This window comes from Cavia porcellus, unplaced genomic scaffold (assembly GCF_034190915.1).
Source record: "Cavia porcellus strain 051 isolate PalLab524CR breed Dunkin Hartley unplaced genomic scaffold, mCavPor4.1 scaffold_20, whole genome shotgun sequence".
Lineage (NCBI taxonomy): Eukaryota > Metazoa > Chordata > Mammalia > Rodentia > Caviidae > Cavia > Cavia porcellus.
In genome coordinates, this window is record NW_026947503.1 from 39,622,118 (window position 1) to 39,648,978 (window position 26,861).

At 35.0% G+C, this 26,861-nt stretch overlaps 1 protein-coding gene across 1 annotated transcript in view; it reads left to right on the forward strand.

Moving 5' to 3' along the window:
- Positions 1-4,316: 4,316 nt before the first annotated feature.
- The window catches only part of Rit2 (Ras like without CAAX 2), a 354,349-nt gene continuing 331,804 nt past the window's right edge, over positions 4,317-26,861 (forward strand). The window contains exon 1 of the mRNA XM_023566849.2: positions 4,317-4,807. Coding sequence (XP_023422617.1) covers positions 4,705-4,807 — 103 coding nt within the window. The 5' untranslated portion in view covers positions 4,317-4,704. The remainder of the gene's footprint in view (positions 4,808-26,861) is intronic.

Consider the following 26,861-nt stretch of genomic DNA (forward strand, 5'->3'; position numbering starts at 1 on the left):
GAAGTCACTTTATGTACAGTAATCTGCCTTTTGCACCATGCTATTTCTTTGTTCATGTTTAAGCTATCTTACCAAAACTCATGGTACTGCCCCTCCTGTGGAACTCCTGTCTATTTGGTAGACTGGATGCTTTCTAGATCATGAATTATTAATAAAATTCAACTACATCTTTAAATTTCAATTTCTTAAAATGGTATTCTTTGGCAATGATAACCACTAGAAAAATAAAGATGTATAACGAGAGGCCACCACTTTTCAATCACGTGGACTGAAATACAGAAAACAGAAACTGCACCCAAGGGTACAAGGAACTCTGTTTACAGTGACTGGAGAGCTAAAATGAACTCTCAGTGTTTCCAGTTTGTCTGCTACAGACACTGCTAAGACAGTGACTGGATCCTTTAGTGGAACCTGTAGATTAAAAAACAATGCATATAAATAAATGAAGCCAATACAATCCTTTTGGAGAAACTGCTTGATAAATTAGTTTCTCTCTTTGTCTTCTAAGAAACACTGGAGAGGTAAGCAGAACCATGCATTTTGGAGACCACTATGAAGCAGCCGTGAGCAAGATTTAAAATTAACTAATTGGCTCTCTATGTTTATCTGTGAGTCTGTCCTAGTTCTAGGCCCCTTGCCTGGAGTTGATTCATAGTCAGCGAACCTCTATTAATCACTGGTCCTGGCTGAGGCCTATAGTGGCCTGTGAGGCCAGAGATACCTCAAAGGGCAAGATAAAACCACAGCTGAAGACACTTTGGCTCCAGCACTAATTAAGTAAATAAAGATTGCAGCTGAAGGAATCTCTCTCTTATAGTACCGCTCCCACCATACATGTCATCGTGGTGATAATATGGTTCCCCTAAATTGGCATAATTTACTTCTTGGCAAAGTCTTTGAAGTGACTCCCAAGGTCTTGCTCATTTCCTGCTCTTTACTCAGTTTCCCTGCCCTTTGTTTTGGCCCTAATAAATATAGGCAGTCCAGAGAAGTCTTGTCTTCTTAGCCCTCAGAATCTTGAATTCAGCACAAAGGTTTTGACCCTCCTGGAGCCCTAAAATCAGATCACTCTCATTTTAGTTAAGCCTTCACTGTACACTCATTTGGGATATTGGGGATCTAGGTCAGGACCCGATAATGCAGATATGAAGCAGAGCACACTTTGATACTGCTAAGGAAGTAAATGGTTCTGAGTGAACACAGAGCACCTGAAACTTCATTTGATGGAAATGAGCACTCAAAGGGAAAGGTACGCCATCCAAAATGATTGCAACCGTCAGGCTAAGGTTAGAAGAATAAAATGCAGATGCCAATTATTTTATAATTTCACCAAGCACAAAAAATACCTGTCAGACAATGATGTTAGTCACTTGACGGTTTCATTTTAATCAGGACTTACACATCTTGGAGATATTGGTCACCATACCCTGTAAGAACACAAGTAATGCTATATATAGAAACATACAGCATGAATTTTTGGGTACACTGGTCAAGGCACAAGGCATGCAAGCTCCCTAAAATGATTAACAAAAAATGAAAACCTGCAGCATTAAAACTTTAGTTTTATGGTCTTTAGTAATTTAGGGGGAGGAAATAAGATGACATACAGAATTTAGAATTTCAGAGAAAGGATAAATGAAGACAGTGATAGGGTAAGTTCTCTTTACTTATTTATTTTCTTTCCTTTTTCTTCTTCTTTTTCTTTCTCCTTTTTTATTCCACGCAATAAGGAAAAATCTTATTGACTTCCAAATAAGGAATATGGACAGATACATGAACAGCTGAAAAGCAAGTTAATTTACTAGCTAAGTTTTCCCCTCAGCATCCATGGGCACTTGGAAATCATTAATTTATCTACTGTGAAGAGATATTTCTATGCATCTTTTTCTCCTAACCAACCTCAAAGAAAATTGTACCCCCAGTGAAGACTATGCACAAGGACACAGCTGTTGTGACAATTTCTCTACTTTACCACCAAATCAGAATGGCTGACATAGAAAAAGACTAACAGATGGTGGGACCAGTAGCTAAAGGGGCACATGATTTGCTCAAGGTCATATAAATTTCAGCAGCAGAAATAGAAGCGAAACCCAGAAAGGCCTTAAAGCTAAAATCTATTGCTTATGCATCTCGTTTTAACAAACAATGAAATGTCATTCAAAAATTTATAGAATAATTACAATCTAGCCTCAATTCTTTATTAGATCCAAACCTAGAAGTGATAGCTTTATGGTAGAAAGACAAACAGCTCAACTTGCTTGCCTCTACTCTGTGGAGTGTGAAGGCTACATTGGAACACGTAACAGGAAAAAAGCTTTGTGTCTCCACGTGGCAATCTAAGCTCTTGGCTTGTATTATTTAAGAATTTGATATATGAACATATGTGTGTCTGGATGAGGGGGTTTGACATTTTAGGTGTATTTCTGTGATGTTAATGTGTGGGACAAACTGATCTGTCTGAAAAAAAGAGAGGATAAGTTAAGCTCTCAGGAGCTTTTACTAAGTGAGGATAAGCTAAGGAACTATCTTAATAATGATGATCAAATATAAAAAGCAGAATAAAAACCGGGACTTGGAGGGTGTGGGATGCTCCTCCCAGGTGAGGAAAGCAAGGACTTCATTTACTAAGGATGAAGTGTATTATCTTTCTAGACCTATTCAGCTTTAGACACCAACAGGGTTTGAGGGAAATATCCAGGAGGAAGTCAGATTTCCTTCTGCAGCTCAAAGAGAAAATAAAGTCAAGAGTTACAGAGTGGACAGATATCCAGAGGAATGTGATGACTAGAATTCTAGCCACAAGTAAATTCTCAATGAAATAATGAAGAAATTGAAAATTAATCAGTAATATTATCATTAGGAAAACATTTTATTTAAAGCTTTAGAAGGCTTCTGAGAAGCAAAAGAATGAAGATTCATAAAGAAAAAATACCAAATTAGATTTCATTGAAATTATAGCTTACATTCTTTGAAATAATCTTGAAGACAAGCCACAGGGTGGAGGAAAGTATTTGCAAAATATTATGTGATAAAAATGTGTTAAGAATACATAACAATTCTGGAAACCTGATACCAAAGAAATGAAAATTTTGATAAAAAATAGAGAGATTTGAACAGATATATAATTAAAGAAGATACACAGGGGCAATAAATATATGAAAAAAACCTTATTTGTGAATTTATTTTAGAGTAGTCTAATTGCACCATTGCCTGAAAATAATAAGTTCATGTATAAAGCTTACAATGTGGTACTTGATGTTTTAAGCATTGCAAAAATATTATCTAACTTCACCAGAGTTTTCATGAATCATTTTATTGTTAAAGAAATTGAGGCACAGAAAAACTATGGATTGTAATTTTCCTCAAGGACACGCAGCTGAGCCCAGATTTGAACATGAACAATTCAACTTCAGACGCTGTCCTTTTGGCTCTGAGAGCTTCAGCCCTTCCAGTGACCAGTGAAAATATACTGAACACCTGATGTGTAACCAGTACTTGTTTCTACAATATAGAATAATAATACTTCCTTTTCTTGAAAAGCCTTACATCTTGATAGGATTACTGTGTATATGCAAATCATCTCCATTTAACCATGATGCAAGTTTGATTTTCAGGCAATAAATTATAAACATATAAACCAACATGATTTTGAGTGAGGGACACACTGTGATTAAAACAGGGTTTGCTGCAAAACATCCTAAGACCTTTGTATTTCAGAAGATCTACAGACCAAACTAAAGACCTTAAAGCTTCAAAAGAATTCAAAACAGGAGCAAGATGTTGGCTACTTAAAAAGTAGTCTTTTGTAATCTTTTATGCCACTGTAATCGTCAGCAAAAATATTTATCATGTACCACTTTCATGCTTGACAGGGTCCTTATGTTCTAGTTTGTTGCTAATAACTTAGTGTAAACAAGGATGATCCTGTTCAAACATGACAATTACCTAATTCAATTACTTTCAACGTTAGAACTTCAACTCTCAGGGGAGCAGAACAAATTCCTGTTAGCCAGGTATTGTTTCAATGACACTAAAGGCTCATCCATAAATGCCCCCAGTTACTGTTTTGTTACATTTCTGTTTGCTTTTGGCTCTCTTTGTAAAATGATATCATCCTTTTTCCTGGAAGTGAAACTAGACAGGAGAACATTGATAAAATGCAGAAAAATAAGCAGCAGAAATTCTACATAATTAGTTGACTCATTAAAAAAAAAAAAAAATAGTGTTGCTGTTGTAGCTGAAGAAGTCAGCCTGCCAGACAGCATCTTCCATTAAGTTCTGATTCGCACTCTTCTGGCAGCTCAGCTTGGAAAGTGGTAAACGTGTGTTCATCACACACCAGCGCTGTGAGGGGTGGGAAAGAAAGAGGAAGACAGAAAGAAAAGGAGGCAAGGAAACGGAGAAGCAGAAGAGGGACGAATGAAAGGCACACAGAGCAAGAGAGAAAGAGATCCTGCGAGACGCGAAAGAGTGAAGGATCAGGAGGAGGGGGGATGTACAAGCCACATTTTTATTGGAAGCAATTGAAGTGGTTGCTATGAGACCCGCTCCAGCTCAGGACCAGCAGCCAGCCTGACGCTGATGGTTCTTACCTCACGCTGAACCTTTCCTTTAACACAGTTTTAGAGTTGTTTAATATCTGAGCGAGCACCTGACACGGGTGACTTCTTTCTTATTTTTTTCTCCTCCGGTCTTTCGGGTAAAATGGAGGTAGAAAATGAAGCCAGCTGCTCCCCAGGCAGCGCATCAGGCGGGTCCAGAGAGTACAAGGTGGTCATGCTGGGCGCAGGGGGAGTTGGTAAGAGCGGTAAGTTTCAACACCGAATGCTGGGGAAGAGGGACCTCTTTAGAGGCAACTTTGCAGAGGGGGGGGGGGTGATAATGCCAGTGCTGTTAGCAGCTAGACCAGCAGTTAACACAGCTCGTCTGGCAGGATGTTTGAAAGTATAAAGACTGCTAAAGGGCTGCTGATGAGTCAGGGGAATTCAGACAATTCATGACAGACAGTGCTCTGAGGATAAATTATCATTTTCATCTCATGCTAGGTAATATTTGCTCTTAATTTATGTGTATTTTAAAGCATACTTATTAAACAGATTTTGTGTGGGGAAAATGTGTTCTTATTCTTAAAGAATATTAATCTAAAGAAAAAAGTGCTATCAATACATTTTAACAGATAAGCACACAGACAGGATTCTCAATGTTAATGGTTCTGCTTGCTCTTTGATTGGGAACTTCCTGTTCCCTTTTCCTTGTCTGTGTCATCCATAGCATGTATGCAGTTTGAATGCCAAGAGGAAAGTTGTTTTCTGAAAGTGACAGTGTTTTACAGAATGTCATTCTTCACGGGACCCAAACCAGGGTGATCACAGCATGTAGGGTGATCAAACTACGCTTTGTAGTTAACTAAATTAAAGGGGAAAAGTCACAGCAAAAAAATGAGTGTCAATGAAGATGATGTCTGATAAATTTATTTTGGCACCTAAAGGAGAGATATTGTCCATGACTTGGTTTCTTGTGGACTTTAAAATCCAAATATAGCAAGTTATAATGAGAGATATGTGGTAATGTTTGGGATGAACTAAATGTTGAATAATTTTGGTCTATGGATATCACTAGGACTAAAGAGCTTCATATACTTTTGTGTATAAGCATAAAAAGATCCCCACTGGGAACATATATTTGAAGATGCTAAAAAAGAAAAAAAAAAAAACATAACTAAGGAATTAGCCTAGATAGGGTCAAAGGAATTCAATGGTTTGATGCTTGACTAAAAGATTGAAAGCTGAGGCCAGTGTTCTTGGCAGCAGATTTCAAATAGCTATGTTCTTTGGTGATGCTTCCACAAAGGAAAAGAGTGTAGAACATGAAATGAAGTGGAAGAAGATAATGAGTTTAGTAGACATTGAAGATGTAGAAGCAAATAACAAGCAAAACAAACTAAGAAACCAATGCTCCTTACCTACACAAAAAATGAATTATCATAAAAGAGGAAAAAGTAGGTAGATCTGGATGTAACCAGTAGCTAAATGTTTCTCTGAGTGAAATAAGTTAGTCTCCTAGGAAACAAATATGAAATGAAATCAGTTATAACTATATGATTGGGTTCTCTAAGCAACAACAAAAAATATTTCTTTTTTACTTTAAACATAATGGTGTAAGAGGAAAAGAATTAGTGAGGGTCTATAGATGGAGGAATGAAAGGAAGAATCATAGAAGATAATCCAAATAAATAAAGCTTTGTCTCTTAGTTCATTGAAAAGCAAGATATCTATTGGAGAACTTTTTATGCCCATACCTTAAATTCTGACTATCTACTTTAAAGATAACAATATGCAATGTATTATATACTATTATTCTCCTATAGTTTTGTTATAAAGTTTTACTTTTTTTCCATAAAATAAAAAAAATAAAACTATGCTTTAAAAATATCAGCAAAACACAATGAGGAAGACTCAATATGAGAATATAGTCTGATGAGTTTAAAGAGCAAATTTTAGCAAAAGGCAGGAGATCCAGAAACAGAACCTGCTATAGTGTCTAGGAGAGGAAGATGCTGCTGTGGGCCAGGGACCCTGTGTTCCATTTGTTTGCTGGCTTCGTGTTTCCATGTTTCTCTGGGATGTGACCTGGAAATGGAGTGACTACTTTTTAGCACCCCTCATTTTATTCTATGGACCCAGAAATTGGAGAATAGGGATGTTATGCTGGAACATTCTCCAGCAATAAACTGTGGTGCTATATTAGAACTAGTAGCACTTTATATTAGTTTTGACTTCCCTTCAGTATTATTGGTGTTGGCTATTCATTGGTACCATCCTAATAAGTACAAATTTTCAAGGTAACACAGTGGCTGGAGGAATGCCTGGATTGCTTTGACTTACACTTTGTAAAAACAAAGATAGTTTATAATTAAATATTTGAATAAAAATATTTCTGTAATATAAAGACTGAAGTAGTCAATTTGCATACAGAGAAGATTAAGTATAAAGTGTCAGTAATTCAGCTGTACTGTGTAAATGACTCACTTGACTGTTACTCCAGAGAGTATTATTTGTACTACAATTCAACATTTGGCAAGTTCTGGTCCTTAAGCATGACTGTTTGGAATCACAGCAATGGAATTGCATCTTGACCTAGGACTCTCCCTCTGCACATGATTTATCTCATGCTATTAGTATATAAATATTCAAGCACAAGTTGTAACATTTTCTCAATAGTTAAAATGTTCGCTTTCAAATAGTGTAAAATTTTATAAAAAATCACTTTTTATATAGACAAAAGTCTGAATCAATGAAAGAAAGTCCAAGGGTTGTCCAAGTCTACTTTAGAGAATTTACAGGGAAGGACACTCTTCGGCAGAAGTGAAGGAGAATGCTTCAGTCTCTCATGTTTTTAGTTTCAAGAGGCAGATAGAATTCAGCCTTGATTGTGGATGAAAATCTGACTTTAATGTGACCACAATTTTCAAAAGAACAAAATCTCAGTGATTATACGTATGGAAAAAACCACTTATTTATTAAATCTGTGTTCAACTCCTAAAGTAGGAATTTTTGAAAGATATGCTACTTTATTGAAATAGGCATTTCTTAAGATTTAAAATGTTTTAGTGAATAAACTACTTTCTCAGAAATAACAAACCAGTCGGGTTTATTGTGCACATATCATGCACAGGTTGTGCTGGTTACTGAGCAGAGGAAACATTTTAAAAGCACCCAATAGGGCCAGCTAAGGACTGCATATATTTTACGCCTAAATTTAATCCTTACCACAATCTGAGACAAATAATTCCCATTTTACAGGTTGAAAACTTGAGACCCAGTTAAATAATTTCTGCCTGGTCATAAGGGAAATAAATTATAGAACTCTGATGTATTTTTTCCAAGTCTAACACATTGTCTTTAATTATTGCAAAAAAAAAAAAAAAAAAAAAAAAAAAAAAAAAAAAAAAGCAAAGCTCTGCCATTCATATTAGGAAAAATAAGTCTGTTGTTAAATTTTTTTTATATTCAGAGGAAGTATAAACAATAAACTAGAACTCCCAGTTACATAGCTTGATGTTTAGATTAATGTAATTAAATACTACATGTAACATTTATATTCTCTGTATAAAATATATGTATATTATACTATTAAATACTTTCTCTAATTTTGTCCAAGTATATTAATGAAGAAAAAAAAACAGAGACACACAATAAATATTTCTCATCCTTTTTTTACAGAATGGAGAGGTTGAGGTCTCTAGAGTTTCATACATGAAGTAGTGAATTAGATGAGACTAATTCACAGTTCCCTGACTGTACTTAAACTGCTTTTCCACTGTGCTGATTTTTACAGAGGCTAACCAGCATCAGAACCAGCATCAGCCATACAAGGTAGCAGACATGTATTTAAATTAGCAAGTAGTAGGATGGATAAGTTAAATTCTAATGTGCAATATGAAGATCATATATAACAATACTTCATAGAATTCCTGTGAGTTGACTAATTTTAACTTGCTTGCTTCACATGCAAAACCATATAACCGGATAAGATGATGGATGTGTCAATTTGCTTCACTATGATACAACCATTTGCTCTCTACTTGTACCCTATAACTTGTGTTGCATAGTCATTTCCTGCTTAACAATGTTTTGGTCACTGATGGACCATATATAAGGAGGTGGACCTCTTAGATTATAATTGAACTGAGCAATTCCTGCCAACTTGTAATGTTGAAGCCATCTTCAGGTCACACTATAATGAATTAGTCACTTTGCTGATGCGTGTGTAAGAAACAACCTAAAATTCTGTCAGTCACATAAAAGACTGCATGTATAGTTATGAACCATATGCAATACTTGATAGTAATAATAAATAACCATGTTATGATAGTTTTCTCTTGCATTTGACTTAATCTGGTACTATTCATCATACACACACATCCTTCATATATAGGAAAGGCATACAGTACTTATTTCATGTATGTTTGTAGAAGTATACTTCATAATATTTGCACAACGACAAAATCACCTAATGATAAATTTCCCAGAAATCATCCTAGTTCTTAAGCAACTCATGACTGTATATATAATAAAATGTATTTTGAAAATAATCGTAAGACTCATATATGTATCTGAGGAAGCAACATCAAATTAAAGTAAAACACAAATTTATAGGTAAATATATATGTATATATATATATATATATATATATATATATATGTTGAGATTAAAACTAAAAAAAAAAAAACAAGAAAAAGTGGGCCAATTCTCCAATGAATTTGATGTTTTTTAGTTATATTTCTATCCTTCTATCTTTCTTTATTTAAGTGATCATCATGCACTTCCCTCCCTCAAAGAAAATGTAGAAGACTATCTGAGAGCTCTAGTGGAGTTTTATGGATTGTAAGTAGGCTTTACAATAATTTGAAATACTGAGCTTTTTTATGCCCTTGTAGTTTGATACATAACAGCTGCCCGAGTGACAGAGTATGCTGAATGGCTGTTTCATCACCCTGCATTCACATTTGCTTTTCCCACTGTAAACTTATTTTTTAGCAACACTTAGCCAATCACAGTGGGGTCATATTTTCTGAAATATATTTTACCTATGCTGCCTTATGATTTTTGGGACAAAATTGTGAAGGAGGTGCAAAGATCATCTATATTCAATATTTAGATTAGACTGCAGAGGCACTGAGATATTAAAAAGTTTGCCCATGAATATACAGAATTAAGAAAATGAGAATGGGAAATTAACTCATTTTCTAATTACAACATTTTCACTCAATTACATGGAAAAAGTGTACAATGTATCCAAATATCCAGATGAGTTTCACATGTCTTCCCTTGGTGCCTAGGACACATGCTGGAATTTCCTTGTGGAAATTATGTTTCAGGATACAATTTTCAAGTTTAAAATGCACATAAAACAGTAGGAAATTTTATGAGAAGAGAGAATTTTGTGCATCAGTTATGATTTTGAGGATACTCCCTGTCCTCTAGGAGTGTATAATTTCATGGAGGGAAACCTGCTTAAAACAGAGTAATCAGCTTATGTTTGATTTCTAATGTAGCAGCCATAGAAGCTCAAATTAAGGGGCAGCTAAGTCAGAATGTGGAACCCAAATTTGTCACAGTAGAGACAAATTGCAATAGAATAAGTCACAGTATAGATGATACTTGTATCGAGTGTCGAAATATGAGTACAGTTCTTGGTGTTTAAGAGCAAAAATTATGAAGACAGATAAGGGACAGAATTAAATCGAAATTGTATATACAAACCCAAGGAGAATTCAAGCCCTTTCATTTTCATAAAGTGATCTTGATGAGTTTGAGTAGATGGAAAAATCTGAAATGTGCTTAATGTATACTTTAGAACAACTGTGAGGAGTTATACAAAACAAACAAGCTAAACATATGAAAAATATTGAGAACTCAGAATTCTTCAGAATGCATTCATTGTTAAAATTCTTATGCTCACTCTTATATTCTTTTTGCAAATAGTCTCTTTTATAAATTCAGAGTTCTGGGTAGCAGGGTTTTACTAAGGGAAGCCAATCATGATATTTTCTGAGGTAAACAGAAAATTCCTTCAATCACTTCCTTCAGTCTCAGCAAATTGGCTTATGAGGTGGAAAATGGGGCCTTTATCTGATGAATTAAATCAAGGCAAACAGCCTAGTAGTCACTCACATTCTGAAAGGTCTGGGTTGTATCTCATTAGTCCAACTTTAGATCTGACAAATGTGAATATTTGTTCTATCTTGCCCATATATTATTTTAAAATTGTGGATTGTGAAAGCAGAAGAAAAATTCAACAAGGGAAAATGGAAAACTTAAAGACTCAGGAGCTGTCTGATATTCTTTCTAATGGTTGCCACTCTGTTCACACCGCAGACTTTGACCACTGCAGTGCTATGAACAGGACTTAAACAAAAGATCCCAGTAAAGCTAAGTGGAAAAGTCAACTGAACCTACTCAGTGAAGCAGTGACTGAAAGAATAATTCAGTCAATATACTCAAATAATAAGTACTGTGATTATATACTACACTGATGAAAGAAAGTCAGTATAACTATGTTCTTGTCAGGGAAAGGGCTAGGAAATGAGAGAGCTTGTTAGGTCCCTAAACCCCTCATAGCTTCCTAGGCTTTTACACTCATGTAGTCATTCAGGAGTCCTAGTGAGGAACAGCCTGCCATGCTCACCCACCTGCACTGACTCCTTATGTCTCTCTTGTGGATAATGAGCTACAGTCTGTCTTTTACAGATGAGAAAACTGAGTCCCATAGATATAAGAGCACAATATGCCCAGAAACACAGAAATATTAAATGGAAAATCTGAAGTATATTCACATTTTAGTTCACTATTTGCATCATCTATTATCCTACCCTAGGACTTCTCGTTTTGTCTTTTGAAGAGATGATGCTGTTGATGTGAGTTCCAGTTTAAGCTGCATCTTCACAGATATGTTTTAGAATTAAGCAAAATCACACACTCCAAACTAATTGCAAACTTCAGTTTTCTTGCCAAAATGTTGGGAGTGCTGTCCTTGTTGAAATGAACTGGAATCCCAGTGTAGTGGCACATGCCTATAATGTTATTCCTTGGGAGGCTGAGGCAGGAGGATCACTGTGAGTTCAAGGTAAGCCTGTGCTACAAAGTGATCTAAAGCCCAGCCTGAACTGCATAGCAAGACCTTGTCTCATAAAAACAACAAACAAACAAACGGATTGGAAGCATGAGAGTCTGATCAAACATTTCCATGTAAGAAGCAGCATTCAGCATTGAAGACAATATTCCCACCTTTTGAGAGACAGCTGGGAGTCCAGGAAATATCCAAGCCTCAGTAAAACCAAGTAACCTAAGTAAATTCAATAATAATACTTTATTGAAATTTTCTATTGTAGTAATGAAGAAATAGAGCATGTTGAATATATCAGGCAGGTTTTTTAGAACTGTAAAGTGCTGGTCCATTTTAGGGAGTATATTCTTCTCTAACTATATGCATTATGCCATAATTAATAGAAATCAGTTGTCAGAAAAGGAACATATCATCCTAGCCCATTTATTTAATAAGAATCAATGTGTGTGTGTGTGTGTGTGTGTGTGAGTGTGTGTGTCCAGTGCCCAGACTAGAAAAAAGCCTTCAACTATTACCAAGAATTTAGTCATAACCTCAGCCCTGTCTCCTATTCATTGCAATACAAAAAAGGACACATTAAAAGAGAATCATGATGCAAGTTGATGGGATTAATGATATGAGATATGTGGGGGTATTTTGAAAATAATGGACATGATAGGAATTTAGTTAGAATTAATATCATGACTTGTTCGGATGTTCAACTGTGGTTTTGGGGCTAGTAGTCTCCTGACTTCCTGGAGTATGGATTTTTCCAGTAGCCCACGTTGCTTTCAATTAAGCAGCATCAAATATGCTTCTTGTATCTGCAGAGCAGGTTGCCAATTATGACTGACTGCATATGTGTATCTTTGCAGTGTGGCCGGATTGTGTTGGTGTACAGGGATGGATGGCAGTCCTCTGTTCTGCTTGCACACATAGAGGGACTCTATCATTAAATTTGGCTGTTATTTGCACAGCATGTCCATGGTCTCAATTTAATCACTCGGGCTTTACTCATAAATAGGATCTCTCTGATGATTCTAACCAAGCAGTGCCATCTGTTCTTCTGGTCCCTCAGCAGGCATCAGCTAACAGCTACTGCTGGCTCCTGTGCCAGATCATCACTCCTGACCTTTCGGCCTACTCTTACACTACTCCAGCTAACATCACAACATTAATAGAGGAGTAGTGGCCTGTCATAGTCTCCATCCACTCTCAGGCAGTTTAGTCCCCTGCCACTGCCACCTTTATTGGGAGTATAGAATTATATGCCTGACTGTCCCTACAGGAGATGTGAAGAATGGAAAGCTGAAATCCCTTCAGGGAATGTTGCTCTGAGAGGCGAGTTAAAGGAAAAACAAGAAACTGTCTTTAATTGAACTAAAATGGAATGTTTTAGAACATTTATGGTCTCACAAAGGAACATGAAACAAAGGCATTTATTATTTTTTTTTAAATTTTCATTTATGGTAATACATATTTTCAGGACCTGATGATGGAGAAAGGTGATACATGTATGAAACACATATTATTCATTTCTTCCCTTCCATTCCTCCTCTCTCCCTCCAACTCTTGGCCCACTTCCCTTTTACAAAAGATGTATTTTTAAGACCAAGTTAATAGCTCAGTGGCATAGCACCTGTCTGGCAAGCACAAGATCTTGAGTTCAAGTTCCAGTGTTCAACTTGCAGTATCTCTCAAAAATTAGTTTCCTACTATCTGATTTTTACTTTGGTCTTTTATTTATTTGTATTTGGATTAGTTTTGGAAGTTGTGTTGGGAGTCCAAAGCAGACATCTGATCAGAACACAGTTTGTATAGACATAACAGTGTTTCAGTAGTCACTTAATCAATGGATAGCAAAGCCTTAGTTTTCCAGTCCATAGTTCCCTTCTTCTGCTTTAAACTGGGTGGCAACCATGCACCTGTTATTTATATAAGTCTGCTTAGACTCACACAGGAGAAATGAGTCTCTTTTAGTGCATTTAATTGTTTTCAGCTTCTTCCTCAGTTTAAAGTACAGCAGGAACTAATCCTTCACAGTCTCATATATCCCTTCTTGCACCATGGGCACCCTGAAATCTCACATGTACTGCAGTGTTGGTGCATCTTTACCTCCCTTACAGATAAGACTAGTAGATCTAAGGGGAATGATTAATTCACTCCTTCCTTCTTCCCTTCATTCCTTTCTTTTTCCACAACTTCACCTAAAGTGTCTTATTTCTGTAAGTGGGTTAGGAATGTAAAAAGGGATTTTTGAGATGAGTTCTAGGAAAACGCAATTACAGTCAAATATTATAAACTTGCTATGGTCCATCCAGTTTCTTATGCCTGCTCTTGCTCTCTATATTATTATATTGATTCATTTCAGCTTTGGTCTAGTCAGCAGTAATTTCAGTGACAATAATAATGGTGGTTTGCTAGTTACCCTAGTAAGTAATCCCTTTATTCATCTTAATTGACCTATATTTGCCTATAACACACACACACACATGCACACATAGATGCACACAGGCATGCCATTGACCTTTAGTGAAAAGTAATGAGCACAGTTGCCTGCTACAGTAGCCTCAAAGAGCCAGGTTAGAAGGGCTCTATTTTTAATGGAGTCCACCACTGCTTGAATAGGGACTTAAATACAACTTTCCAATATGTGTTTTTACACCATTTTAGTAATAAGATCTTATTTTTCACAGTGACAACACTGATACATTTCAGCAGTTTCATATTTAATCTTTTCAGGGAAAACTAATAAATTACAGGCACACAGAACTTTTTGTATTGAAATAAAAGGCTGAGGATGCAGCTTTCAAGTAAAGTGGTCACCTATCATGTAGTATTGAATTCAATTTGCAGGAACGAACACACACACACACACACACACACACACACACACTCATGCACAGAAACACAAAGTATTTGTTTTGGAATTGTAATAACTTTATTTATCATCTTTATAGATTTGTCTCATCAGATCTACCTATTCCCATTTTTAATTCAATGCCCCACTTTATGTGTTTTTCCCATTACTGCCAGTCTGATTGTCCTGAAATACTATTTTGCTTCTATCCTCTGCTCAGATATCTTCAGTGATCTGTCCTTACTGCCAACAGGCTGACATCCAAAGCCTGAAGGACTCCAGGTATCTGAGATATGTGAAGTTATTTGTCAGGAGCCATCAAGGGAAAGTGTCCTCAGTGCTAGTCAGACATGGAGAGCTGCCCTGGGCGAACCATCAAGGAGTTAAAATGGACAGGGCAGAAAGGTAGAAACTACAGAACGGAAGCATATGGCAGGAGCCACGAGGGGATCAAAGAGGGCTTGACATTGACAATGAAGAGCATCTTAGCAATGGAAGAGAATGGAAAGATTTGGATCTAAAGTTATAAAAGCTGAGATATTGCAAAAATGAAACAAGGTTGGCTCTGGTAAAAGGAGTTGTTAGATTGTACTTTCTCTCTCTCTCTCTCTCTCTCTCTCTCTCTCTCTCTCTCTCTCTCTCTGTTTCTGTCTCTGTCTCGTGTCTCTCTTTGTCTGTCTCTCTGTCACTATGAAATACACCTACTCTAAGAAGGCTCAGAAAGACTTATAGCTTTCCAAACTAATTACTTCAGTTTTCATGTACTCAAATTTTGAAACTTTTCCAGTAGATCATACACACAATGACTCTACATAAAATCATTCCTGTCTTTCCTCATTTTGTCTAGTGTGATCTGGTTGTCTAGAATCTTTTCAAATATATGTCTTTAAATGCCAACCCTGTTTACTCCAGCCTAGCATATTTTTCCCTTTATAACACTAAAATTCTTTCTGATTGTTATGCTAATCCATGGTTCCACTTGTTCTTCTGACACATGGTTTATTGCCTTAAATGTTTCTTAAATTTTGACTTTGAGTTATTATCCCTTCATATTTTATTTTCCCATTTGATTGCCAATTTCTGGAGATACAGTATAGTCTTCTTTCTGTCATGATATATTTTTGTAAATTTAATTTTCCTCTTCTGTCTTGAAGCAATGGTGAGAATAAGATTACAGTCACATGTCGTAAACATGGTGGTATCTTGGCTCACGATATGATTGTGCTTACAAACAATTTGATTTATAAAGATAAGCATTTAGCAAAATTTAGTATTTTTTTCCAAGTTTTGTCTTCAGTGACAAAAGGATCATACACAAAAGTGGCCGTGTTTTCGAAAATCATAGAAAAAGTTAAGTTGATGAACTGAAGCACCACTCAAAATTTATGTTATATCTCTTAATTTCCTGGTATAAAATAACATCCATACAGGGAAAGAAGCTGACACTAAAGGAAATGTGCCAGGTACATGAACATAGGGTAGTGTGTGGCTTGAAAAAGAACCTGATCTCAGGCTGGAGGAAGTCTTTGGTGCACTCACTCTGAAAGTACTTAAGTTGCCACTGTGTTTAAAATGCTCAGCGACAGATGTGGGCCAGAGTGTGTTTGTGCAAAAAGTCTGGTATAGAAACCCTGTCTCGAGAAATAAAATAAAATAAGATAAAAACCTAAATAAACCTATTAAAGTGAAATTTTTTTAAAAATCACATGTTAAAGGACAGGTAAGAAATAAACGCCATGTTGCAAGAAGTGATCACATGTCACAACATGCTCTAAAATCAAGGTCAGTGTTCACGTATACATATGAAAATCTGATAACACCTCAAATGTTAATTTCTTAAACCGTATCCTACTGGATACTAGACTAGAGGATTATTCCTAAAATTTAGATTTCCTGGGATAAAAGAAAAGAAGAAAAATATTTTATGAAATGTTTGTGAAAATCTTTCATGAATAAATCTATGGATTTATGGAAAACTTTATCTTTGTAGTTTTGAATTTAGAATGTTAATAAAGGTTTCAGACAATTATTGTTTCTTAGTCAACACTGGAACATCTGACACAGAATCCTGATTTTGACAGTGAATTCTGAGTCAGCCACATGTTTTATATATCTTTCCTACTATAATAAAATCCATCACGAGCCATGGGTTACCTTTAAATTTGATAAATTGTATTCTAAAAAAAATAGCATACCTATTTTAGAACAGATTTATAATCATCAATTTTCTCTAGTTTAAAGAATCTCAAAAATCAAGAATTTAAGGGGCATTTTATAGGGAAAATTAGTGGGCTCTCTAAAAAACCCCCAAATTATTAAAAATAAAAAAAATAAACAAACATGCACGCAGACTCATGCATTTTCTACTCCAGGATGAAGAGTGTTTTCTTCCTATTTTTCTCCTTTTGTTTAACTACTCACTTCTTTCCACCTGCTTGATTACAATGAAAGAGTTTGAACATTCAATATCAGCTTTCAATCTCTTGGAGCCAGCCCCTAAAATCCTTCATACATTTCTAACCTTAAAACCTTTGTCCGCCACTTATTTCATCACAGAAAGCAACTTGAAAACACTTGTATAAAGTACTTTGCTGTGACAAGCAAACACGTTCTCTGCCTCCCTAAGCGTGTTTGCATTTTTCTTGAGTACAATTCCAAGAAAGCCTAGCATGTTGGATACATCTTGGACCATGAACATGGATAGACACACACTGAAATTCAGTGAGAAGTGTCTTTTCTTCTTCCTAATCTCTCAATGTGGATGAACTAGGACACCTTCCTCTGACCTCTCCAGGTCTTTATTTCTTAGTATATTTCACTCAGTACTCTGGCTTAAAAATAATCATATTCCTTTAGATGCTGACATTAAGTGAAAGTTACGTTTAGATTAAAACCATAATGAGAAATCATTAACATAACAAAAATTAAAATGTGGATTAGAACATAAGAGTATAAATTGAAGCCAATGTCTCACAAAATGATTTAGTTCTATGTGTGGAGACAAAAATACATAAACTGAACATATTACCTATAATTATATTTCTAGCTATATATATATATATATATATATATATATATATTCAACAAAAAGTCACAGATGTGTTGGCCAATGGCATGGTCAGAATGTGTACAGCAGCATTGTCCCTAATGATCCTCAAATTCTCAATGCCCATCCATAGGAATGTAAACCCAATTTACATTTACATGCTCTAAATGGAAGAAGAGAAAAAAAAAAAAAAAAAAAGACGTTTGTAGATCAGAGTGAGTTTGGGAATCTCCCTCTGCCAAGAACCCTTGAATGAAATAATTCATTCAGAAGCAATTAAGGTGTTCTATTCTCTAGCTTTCTGCCATTGTTCAGGGCACTAGAATCACAACACTGCTTTAGTCACAAGCTCCACACTCAGAACCCTGTGGCATAATTGTAGAGTGGTACAATTTCAGAAATCTTGCATTATATTACAATTAAAAGAAATAAAGTTATGTTTTCTTCAGACATGATATAGTTATTAATTTTCCTGGGTATTTCTTTCATATAAATTTTGTTAATTTTTTTTTGAAACCAACACAGAACATCATAAAACTCCATCCCCTTTGTCATCTGGGCAATTCCTGTTATAATAATGTGACAGTAACATGGAAACTTCTCCCATGAGACCAGATACCAACTTCCTGCTCATTTGATCCCTCCTAGATCCTGATATGACAATTCACTCTTGTGAGCCTTGAGCTTTTTTGCATAGTGTATGCTTAAGAACAAAGATTTAGGATCCTGCTTCCAGCATCTCAATCATGTTTTACTCATTTAGTAGTGATATAAATTCTCTATTTACCATCTTTGAAAGATTGTTTCTTTTTATGGGAAATAGGGGTGATCCTACAATAGCCACTCAATTTATTAATGATTAGGCTTCTACCTAAGAACATTAGTAATTGTTGTTATTGTTGCTATATTTACTATTGTGTCATTTAAGAAACACTATCTGTTCCTCATCAGGTTTTCTCTGTTTTGTCCAATGCCGAGATGACCTCATTTCCCTTCAATCACAGAAAAGCCTTTCTGGTTTACTTCTAAGTCAGTGCTACTCTATCCTTGTGTGTAGGGTTGAAAATATTAATATAGTCCTGAGAAAAGGACCTTAGAAGGATGTAAACTAAAGGCTACTTTTACCAGTGAGTTTTCTGCAAGGCAAGGGGACTTCTGAGCTTAAGACTCCGTTTCTTCCAAAAACAAAAAACAAAAAACAAAAAACAAAAAACAAACAAACAAAAAAAAATTCTGTACTTCTGGGTAATGCACTCTAGTTCACTATGAGAAGCCATCACCAGGAACCACTTTTGGATACATTTTCCAACATTACGTATCTTTCTCTGTCTTGTGTGGGAAACTTGATACACGATTAGATTTTAGAAGCAAATGACTCCAAAGTTGACTTAAGCCAACATAGTTTCACTAATTTGTTCAGTTTGAGTTTACTGTGGAAGGTCATGCATTTCAAGCATCTCGGAACTGTTCCCCATCATTTCTGCACATGCCATCATTTTTAATTTTCAAAGTTTATAGCTTCCACTTGAGCTGTACCAGCTAATCTCTATCTAACTAATAAGGTCCTGTGCTTCCACCTTTATTGATTAATCATCTGTTGGACTTTTTAATATCCATTTGTGTTTAATTTGCTGATATTAAAAATGTCTTATTCCTGAAAGTGATGAATGATCTTCCAAGAGACAGGATTACGTTTTTGATTTATATAATAGTGAGTTCACTGGAGTCTGGACAGAATCCTACGCATGGAGATATTTTTAATAATGAGCCTGTGTCACTTTTAGGTCCTTAAAAATCTCCACTGTCTGGAGGATAAGCTATTTTTTCTCTAGCAAATAAATGCAGATAGCACAAGTTTCCTGTATATCTACCCAAAGGAATTACTCTTTTCTTATGCATACATTTAGCTACCATGAAAATGTTTCATTGTCTCTCAGACATACATACATATATATGCCTACTTAGCTCACATACATAATCCTACTCATTTTCAAAAACTCTGTAAAATTTCCTGTGCTATTATTTTCCTTTAAGAAATATGAAGTAAACATCTAAAACCTATAGTAATTTTTTCTCAATTGTTATAGTTTTTATTCTTTGCATTATTCATGTGATATCTAATGTAATGTGTGTAGAGTATTAAACGTTCTCTATGTGTGGTTTATTCAGCATAACATGAACTCCTTTAAATCGGATTCTAGTTTTTATGCTGAGTACTCCACGCCAGTAATTCTCAAAGACTCATTCCTTAGTCCTGAGCCACGGTATGATCTGGAAACGTGTAAGAAATACAAACTTTCATGTATCACCCCATATTTACAGAAGCAGAAGTTTTGAGGATGAGCTTTAATAACGCTCAGACTTGTCTACATACTGAAAACAGGTAAGGGACTTGTAACAAGACTATCCCTAGAGTTTCAGAATTTATGGAGTCTGTGGTATAGCCTAAATCTTCAGATATTTTCCATAGCTCCCATACAAAGCTATTGTGCAGTAATATGTGGGAACCATTGATCTATAATATACTGCTTTCTTTCTCAGAATAGGGCAAACTCAGAATATACTAGATAGTCTCATTGTTTATTAGATAAAATTATTTTTACTATTCTAATAATGATTACTATTTTTATAGGAACAAAAATACATCTATTTCTGACCATGAAACTAGACTTTTCATTACTTTTCATTTTCTTGTTTTAGTTCATTACATTGCATTTTAATGATATATTTTCCCAGAATTTTCTCAGTTTAGACATCTGCAACATAAACAATTTCATCATTTTAAGTAATCTCCCTGGAATTTAATCTTCCCATATTATTTTCAGTATGAAACATTGAGTACAAACAAAACAGTGCACATAACCTTGAGGTTAAGATAAAAAAGAATAAAGAAAACAACTCTGAGCCCACTATTTAACATAGTGAATAATTCTAAGTGAAATATTTTCAGTCACCAAATAGGCAAAAACGATATTCAAATTAATTCAAATATTGTTAAAGAATGGAAAAAAAAAAAGAAAGATGTGAAAGTAAGGGTAACTTTCTGACAGTCTCTGTGATTTGTTCCCAAGTATATGCTAGTGTTAATCTTGGAGATGTTGACAATATAAATAAATATTGTTAGTTGAAGGATATTTGATCTATTATGAAATAATGTTAATGATATCTCTGATAATTTGGAAATGCAGAACTGTTTTCAGAATGTAGGAGGTCAAGATCGCTCCTGCACAGCTCTGAAAACCTGACAAATGACAGCATGGTGTGTGTCACAATTTTGTGAATTACTACTGTACAGAGTACGGAGAGTCAAGCAGGTCAAAAATTGTGGTTCCATTTGGTTCATGTGTGTTCATCAGCCAATGCTGATGCAGATGCCTTCTTTAGAAACCATTTTTTCCTGTACTTCCTAATCTGCCTTAAGTTGACATGCACTGACAAAAATTAACTTGAATATTTACCCTTCTCTTTGCCTCTTCCACTCCTCAGTCTAGTGTGAAGCATTTTTACATCTATAAGTCTTTTGCTTCTTGAAAAATTGCCAGATATGAGGCATTTTTCTGGCTGTCAGCAATTCTGCAGTTTTAATTATTTTAAATGCAGTCATTGTAATATTTAAGGAAGCCAGAATAATTTAAAGGCAGCTGTAAGACCAAATCTCTCCTGATTGTAGATACCTCACCTGTAATGTCAGTTCAAGGAAAAGAGATGAATTAAACAGCATTGATACTCTATACTTTTCTGAGAAATAATATTAAAGATCTGGCCCAAATTATCATAGCAGTTCAGATAGACACTTAGAAATTCCATCTTTGAAATATTACCGCATTTATCAAATCAGCCAGTGCATGATGCTTACTTCAGGTAAATACACGGATAGTTATTACAGATATAATCTTCCTTGTGCCATTTTGGTTTAGATAAAATGATTACATTGAATTTAAAATGAAGTTTGTTTTTTATATATAAGCTAGTAATTTAAATACATTTGCTTGTAAATACTGTTTTAAATTTATTTCTGTATTTCTCTTTTTTTAAACTAAATTTGCCACTTCAGTTTTTCTACTTCATATGAATAAACAGCAGCTACTTTATTTATGTCTGATTTGTGTGTGTGTGTGTGTGTGTGTGTGTGTGTGTGTGTGTGTGTGGTACTGACCCAGTACCTTGTACATGTAGGTGAGCTCTCTACCAATGAGCTACATCCTCAGGTTTTTTATTTATTTTTGAAACACGATGTTGCAAATTTCTTCCAAATTGGCTTTGAACTTGCAGTCATCTTGCCTGAGTGCCCAAAGCTGCGGTGATTACCAGCATGCGATGCCATGCTGAGTTATATCAGTATTTTGCCATATTTTTTTATTTCTCATCTGCTATTCTCTCCCATATGCTGTTATATAATATTTATATTAATCCATTAATTAATTTTGATACATTTATATAATCATGAAGAGTATATTCACTGTACAGTTTCTAAAGTTACATTTTCATATTCAGCACAGTACCACATTTCTGTACTGTGGAGCTCTTATTTTCCTGTACACAGGTGTTTCCCATCTAGCCCCATCACAAATTTTATAAACACTCAGCCACTAAAACCCCACCTTCGTAACAGTCTATGTCATAAGCATGCATATTTATTCATGGTTTCTTTGATATTGTAACTGTGCTGAGCTACATCAGAGATTGAGGCAAAGAGGAAAACCTCACCATACTGATTTGATATATAATTCATGAACTTTATGCCTTAACTTTGAGTTTTCAAATACTGTTTTAAGATAAGTTTTCCTGACTATAGCATTTTTTTGGCAGCTTATCACAATACTTTGTGCCTGCTTTACTACGGTTTTGTTTTGCCTTCCATGTTGAACTTTGCTTTACGCAGCCAGAACTCCCTATGTATTCAAAACTTTGGTAGTCAACTTGCTTAGTGTTCCTTCGTATAATACAATAATGAAAACCATGTAGTGAAAGCAAATTTTATTTTTTCCAAGAGTCAGTGGCATTTCCTTAAATATTTGTCACTCATACCTCAGGTAGAAGCTGCATTTCTCTTCTGTTCTTCCCTGACTTGACACAGAACTATTTCCCTCGGGATTCTTAGTTATGAGAAAGCATTAGCTTCTTCATATTGATGTGTTCTACTTCCTCCATAATATTCATTATCTAATTCATTTGTGCTATACTACGATATAACTGCTTCTTGGAAGATCATCTCTAGCAATGAGAGAAGGGTTAAGTAAAAGAGCCTGATTTATATGAAAAACTGATGACACTTTATTTTGTTATTTTATTTATTTTTGTACCATGAATTGAACTCATAATCTCACAATTGCCAGGCAGGCATGTGTAATCCTGAGCTATATCCCCAGCTCAAGATAGACATTTTTAAAAACATAACTCTGAGAGGTACAGGAATCAAAGAAAATTGGACACTACAGAATTTTATGTCTTCAAGAAAACCACTAAGGCTCTGCCATTGCAAGGAGGCAGAGAGTTAATCTGGGTTATGAGGAACTCAGGGAGAGAAGCGTTTTTCCTTGATTGACAGTGACACAATTAAATGAGAAATAAACTTCCCTGTTTAGGGACTCAGTTCTCAGACTTAATAAATGAAAGCACGACATTAGAGTAACTTGAGATGTTTTCTATTAAAAAAAAAAAATCTCTCACTTCCTTACATGCTTCATCAAGAATTTTCTGTGTGTGACTCAGGTTAATAAAATCAGTGTTGGATTAGAGTGTAGTTCTATTTCCTTAATAAAATATGACAGCTATTGAGTAGAAATTATGGCCATGCTTATATAAAAATATGCCATGTATTTGGTGGACTTTACATTAGCTAATGTTTGGTAGTGCACTTTTCATCATTTAAAGTGTCCCTTAATAGAAAGATTGAGACTTCCCCTGGCTCTACCACACTTAGCCCAAGAGAGACTACATAAAAGATCTAAAAATCTTAGTCAAGATTCCTTATTTTAACAATATTACATTACTTGGTATTACATGCACTCCCCTGTCTCACTCCTGTTTCCCTCACATTTAGTTGACATTAAGAAAATGTTTGAATGCAGGGCTCCTGAAGGCTGCACTTACGATCTTAGAATTGTCAAAATGGAGCCCATATTTGGAGAAACATCATTTCACAATTTTCAGTCTCCTTGGTCTTTGAAATAGGACTTAGAATATATTTAAAATGCTCCCGGAATACCTTCAGTTAATCTTAAAACTATATTTAAGTCTTACAATTTCAAACCTATACTCCATGTTACTGAGAATATGTTTTACCATTTATATTTGGTGAAATAAATTTGATTTTAGTTGAGGAGACAAAAAATAAGAACAATTTAACGCAAGGTATTTTGAGGCATCTAATTGAAACCTTTTATTTTGTGGGCTGGTCATACAGGTGTTATTTTAAGGATTAAGAAACAAGCCTTAAGTTTTGGTTTGTGCAAATAAAGCAGGCCCTAACTTTTCAACTCCAAGAGCCACTAGTTTGAGTGTCAGGAGTTAGATTTTTATGAAGTCCTTGCTGAAAAGTGTATCTTAGGAGACACAGGTAAAGCATGGGCATATTCAAGTGTGATGAGTCTCTTTCTGTGTCTCTATTACCCTGAAGTGACAGAACAATTCGGGTGCTGTGCACTGTGTGATACTATAGACAGAAGAGTTCTGGGACCAGATCTAACTTCAGGTATCATTAAAAGTTATACATGAAGTGACAAGTGGTTTGGAATTCCAAAACTCAAATTTATGTCAATGCCTAGATTAATTTTACTTATATAAATATAACTAGTATTAAAAATTTAAATGTAGCTAATATCTATGGGAAAGTAGACTCATTGGCTCTTTCCTCAACATTGTTAAGAAAGAAAAGTTAAGGTAAACAGATGAAATCGTTTCTCAATTATCATATTTAGGGTTCTCAATTATCATATTTAGGGTTAGAGCCTGAAGCATTTAGAGTTCTACATAACAAATAATCCAAAGACCAACTTTGTTTTTTAGAGCATATAGTAGAATTTCCTCCATAATGCATCTTTTTACTAGATAATTGAATAGCCTCTCTTTTTTCTTAATTTCTAAAAACTATCCAGTTTCATGTGCAGGGCTCCAGGGTGCACTAAGGCAAAAGTGACTCCCAGGAAATTGAACTTTTAGGCCCATTTACAGGAAATCTTGTGAATGAAGACATTCATTTCCTATTGCTGAAGGTCACAGTTACCAAAATTGAACAGTTCCAAGTGGAGATTGAAAACATTGCATTGCTGAGCACTTTATTTCCACAATGGCTTTAATAAATTCATATTTTACATCAAACTCAAATCTATAATCAATGCATTAAAACAAATAGTCATTTTTTTAACTTAAGTATTTAGTAAACTTTGATGGCCTTTGTGAAAACAAACAAAAGAAAGCCTCTGTCTCAAATTTTTAATATGTAGCTGCTCCCATCAAAGGACGTAGAACACTTAAAGGCAGGAATATCTTTTTGGTCTTGTGCCACAGCACAGAGGTCAGTACCTCAAAGAGAGTAAATATGTAATAGAAACGCTAAAAGAAAGAGTTAATATAAATACATTCTCTTTATTTTTAAATTCAACAGAATAAATTTAGGAACTGGATTTGAAAATAGATTAACTTTCAGTGAATTATACTTATATTTTCAATGTGTCCTCAATGTTTGGTTTTCCAAAATAAGGCCAAACCTTTGCTATATACTTTATCCACCATCAACACTTTCATTTATACCTCCCTACCCTGCCTGTGTCAGAGACAAAGACTGCATGAGGAAGAGGTTGAGCATGGGTGTGTTCAATCAAATTCCCCTTGGGTGGTGACTGCCTGTTCAGTTACACCAATATGGCTGTCAGATAAGGAGCCAAGCCACGTGAAATGGAAATTAAAAGTGAAGGCAAATATGCCTAATTAAATACATTTTGCTCATCAAAGTTCAGTTCAAGTTCAAGAAAATATTTGTGGACAAATTTCATAAATAATTCAGTTTTAATTTTGCTGTTAGCTGTTAATAAAAATCAGGAAATTTATGAGAAAATTCACCAAAATTTTGTATAGTTGCTTCAATATCCTGTTTTACTTCTTGTCTTAAAGTACACCAGAACTTTATCATGAGAAAAAATTTATTTGGTAGATAAATTCCTATGTTGATGCATGATAGGGATGGGGCATATTTTTGTTTTGTTTCTTTTTTATTACACTACTCCTACAGCACTATCTTGAAGGCAATTCAATTTATTAGAATTAGTTGAACATGAAAGAACTTATAATTGGATATCATTTTATATGCATCACTTTTTTAATGTTGCACCACTGTAAAATATCTCTAGAATGCCTCCTTCATATAATATCATTTATAGTTTTCAAATAACATTTTGAAAGACTTCAAAGTTTTACTCTGCTTTTACAAAGCTCCTGTAAGAACCATTGAAAGATGTTATAGGGTATACTATGCCTGTTTCAATGATATTGATTCTGAGACACTTTAACAGTTTTACTCAAGATGAAATAGCTATTATAAGGCAGAAATTGAACTAGATTCAGCCCTCCAGATTTTGTTTCTCTTAGACATTATCTCCAGGCATGGTGGCTCATGCTTGCCATCCCAACACCCTGGGAGTTGAGGCAAGAGGATAATGGTTAAAACTCATCCAATTAGTAACTCAACAATATCATATCTCGAAAAGAGTCCCAGATGTCATTTAGTAGTAAAGCCTGTGTTAATTTCCAATCTTCAAATAAACATTTACTAGAATTTGTAATAGTATCCTTATATTAGGCTAGTGTTTAAATAATAAAATGAGTGAGGCATAATTTGATAATAATGGTAGTTAGCTGAGAGGCAAACAATTTTAGGGGTAAGGCCTACATCATTTTCCTGAGGTAGCACCCAGAAGCCCTTGCCCAGTTCACGAAACACCAGCAAACTGCATTAGCTTTATTGCAGGAATATTAAGCAATAAAAACTGAAACAAAAAATTCAGTGAGTTTATGAACCTTCCATGTACCATTGGAGCAGTTAGAAAAATTTACTCTTTCGTATCATAAACCAAGAAGACAGAGTATCAAAAGAACACTTGCAGAATAAGGTGATCTATCGCTCTTCAGTCTCCTAATAGTAAAACTGGTTCTGGAGGATTATAAAGAAGAAAGAACGACAAAACCATATTTAAGTAACACTGAATATAGCAAACTCACAGGTAATTAAAAATCTTAGACGTCCAAAAACCCTCCTTTAGCTGAAAGGAAGAAGCAGGTGCAGAGGTGCGTCATAGGGTTATGTTGACAATTAGCTGTGTTAATAAATATACAATGCTTAAAATAGTGCT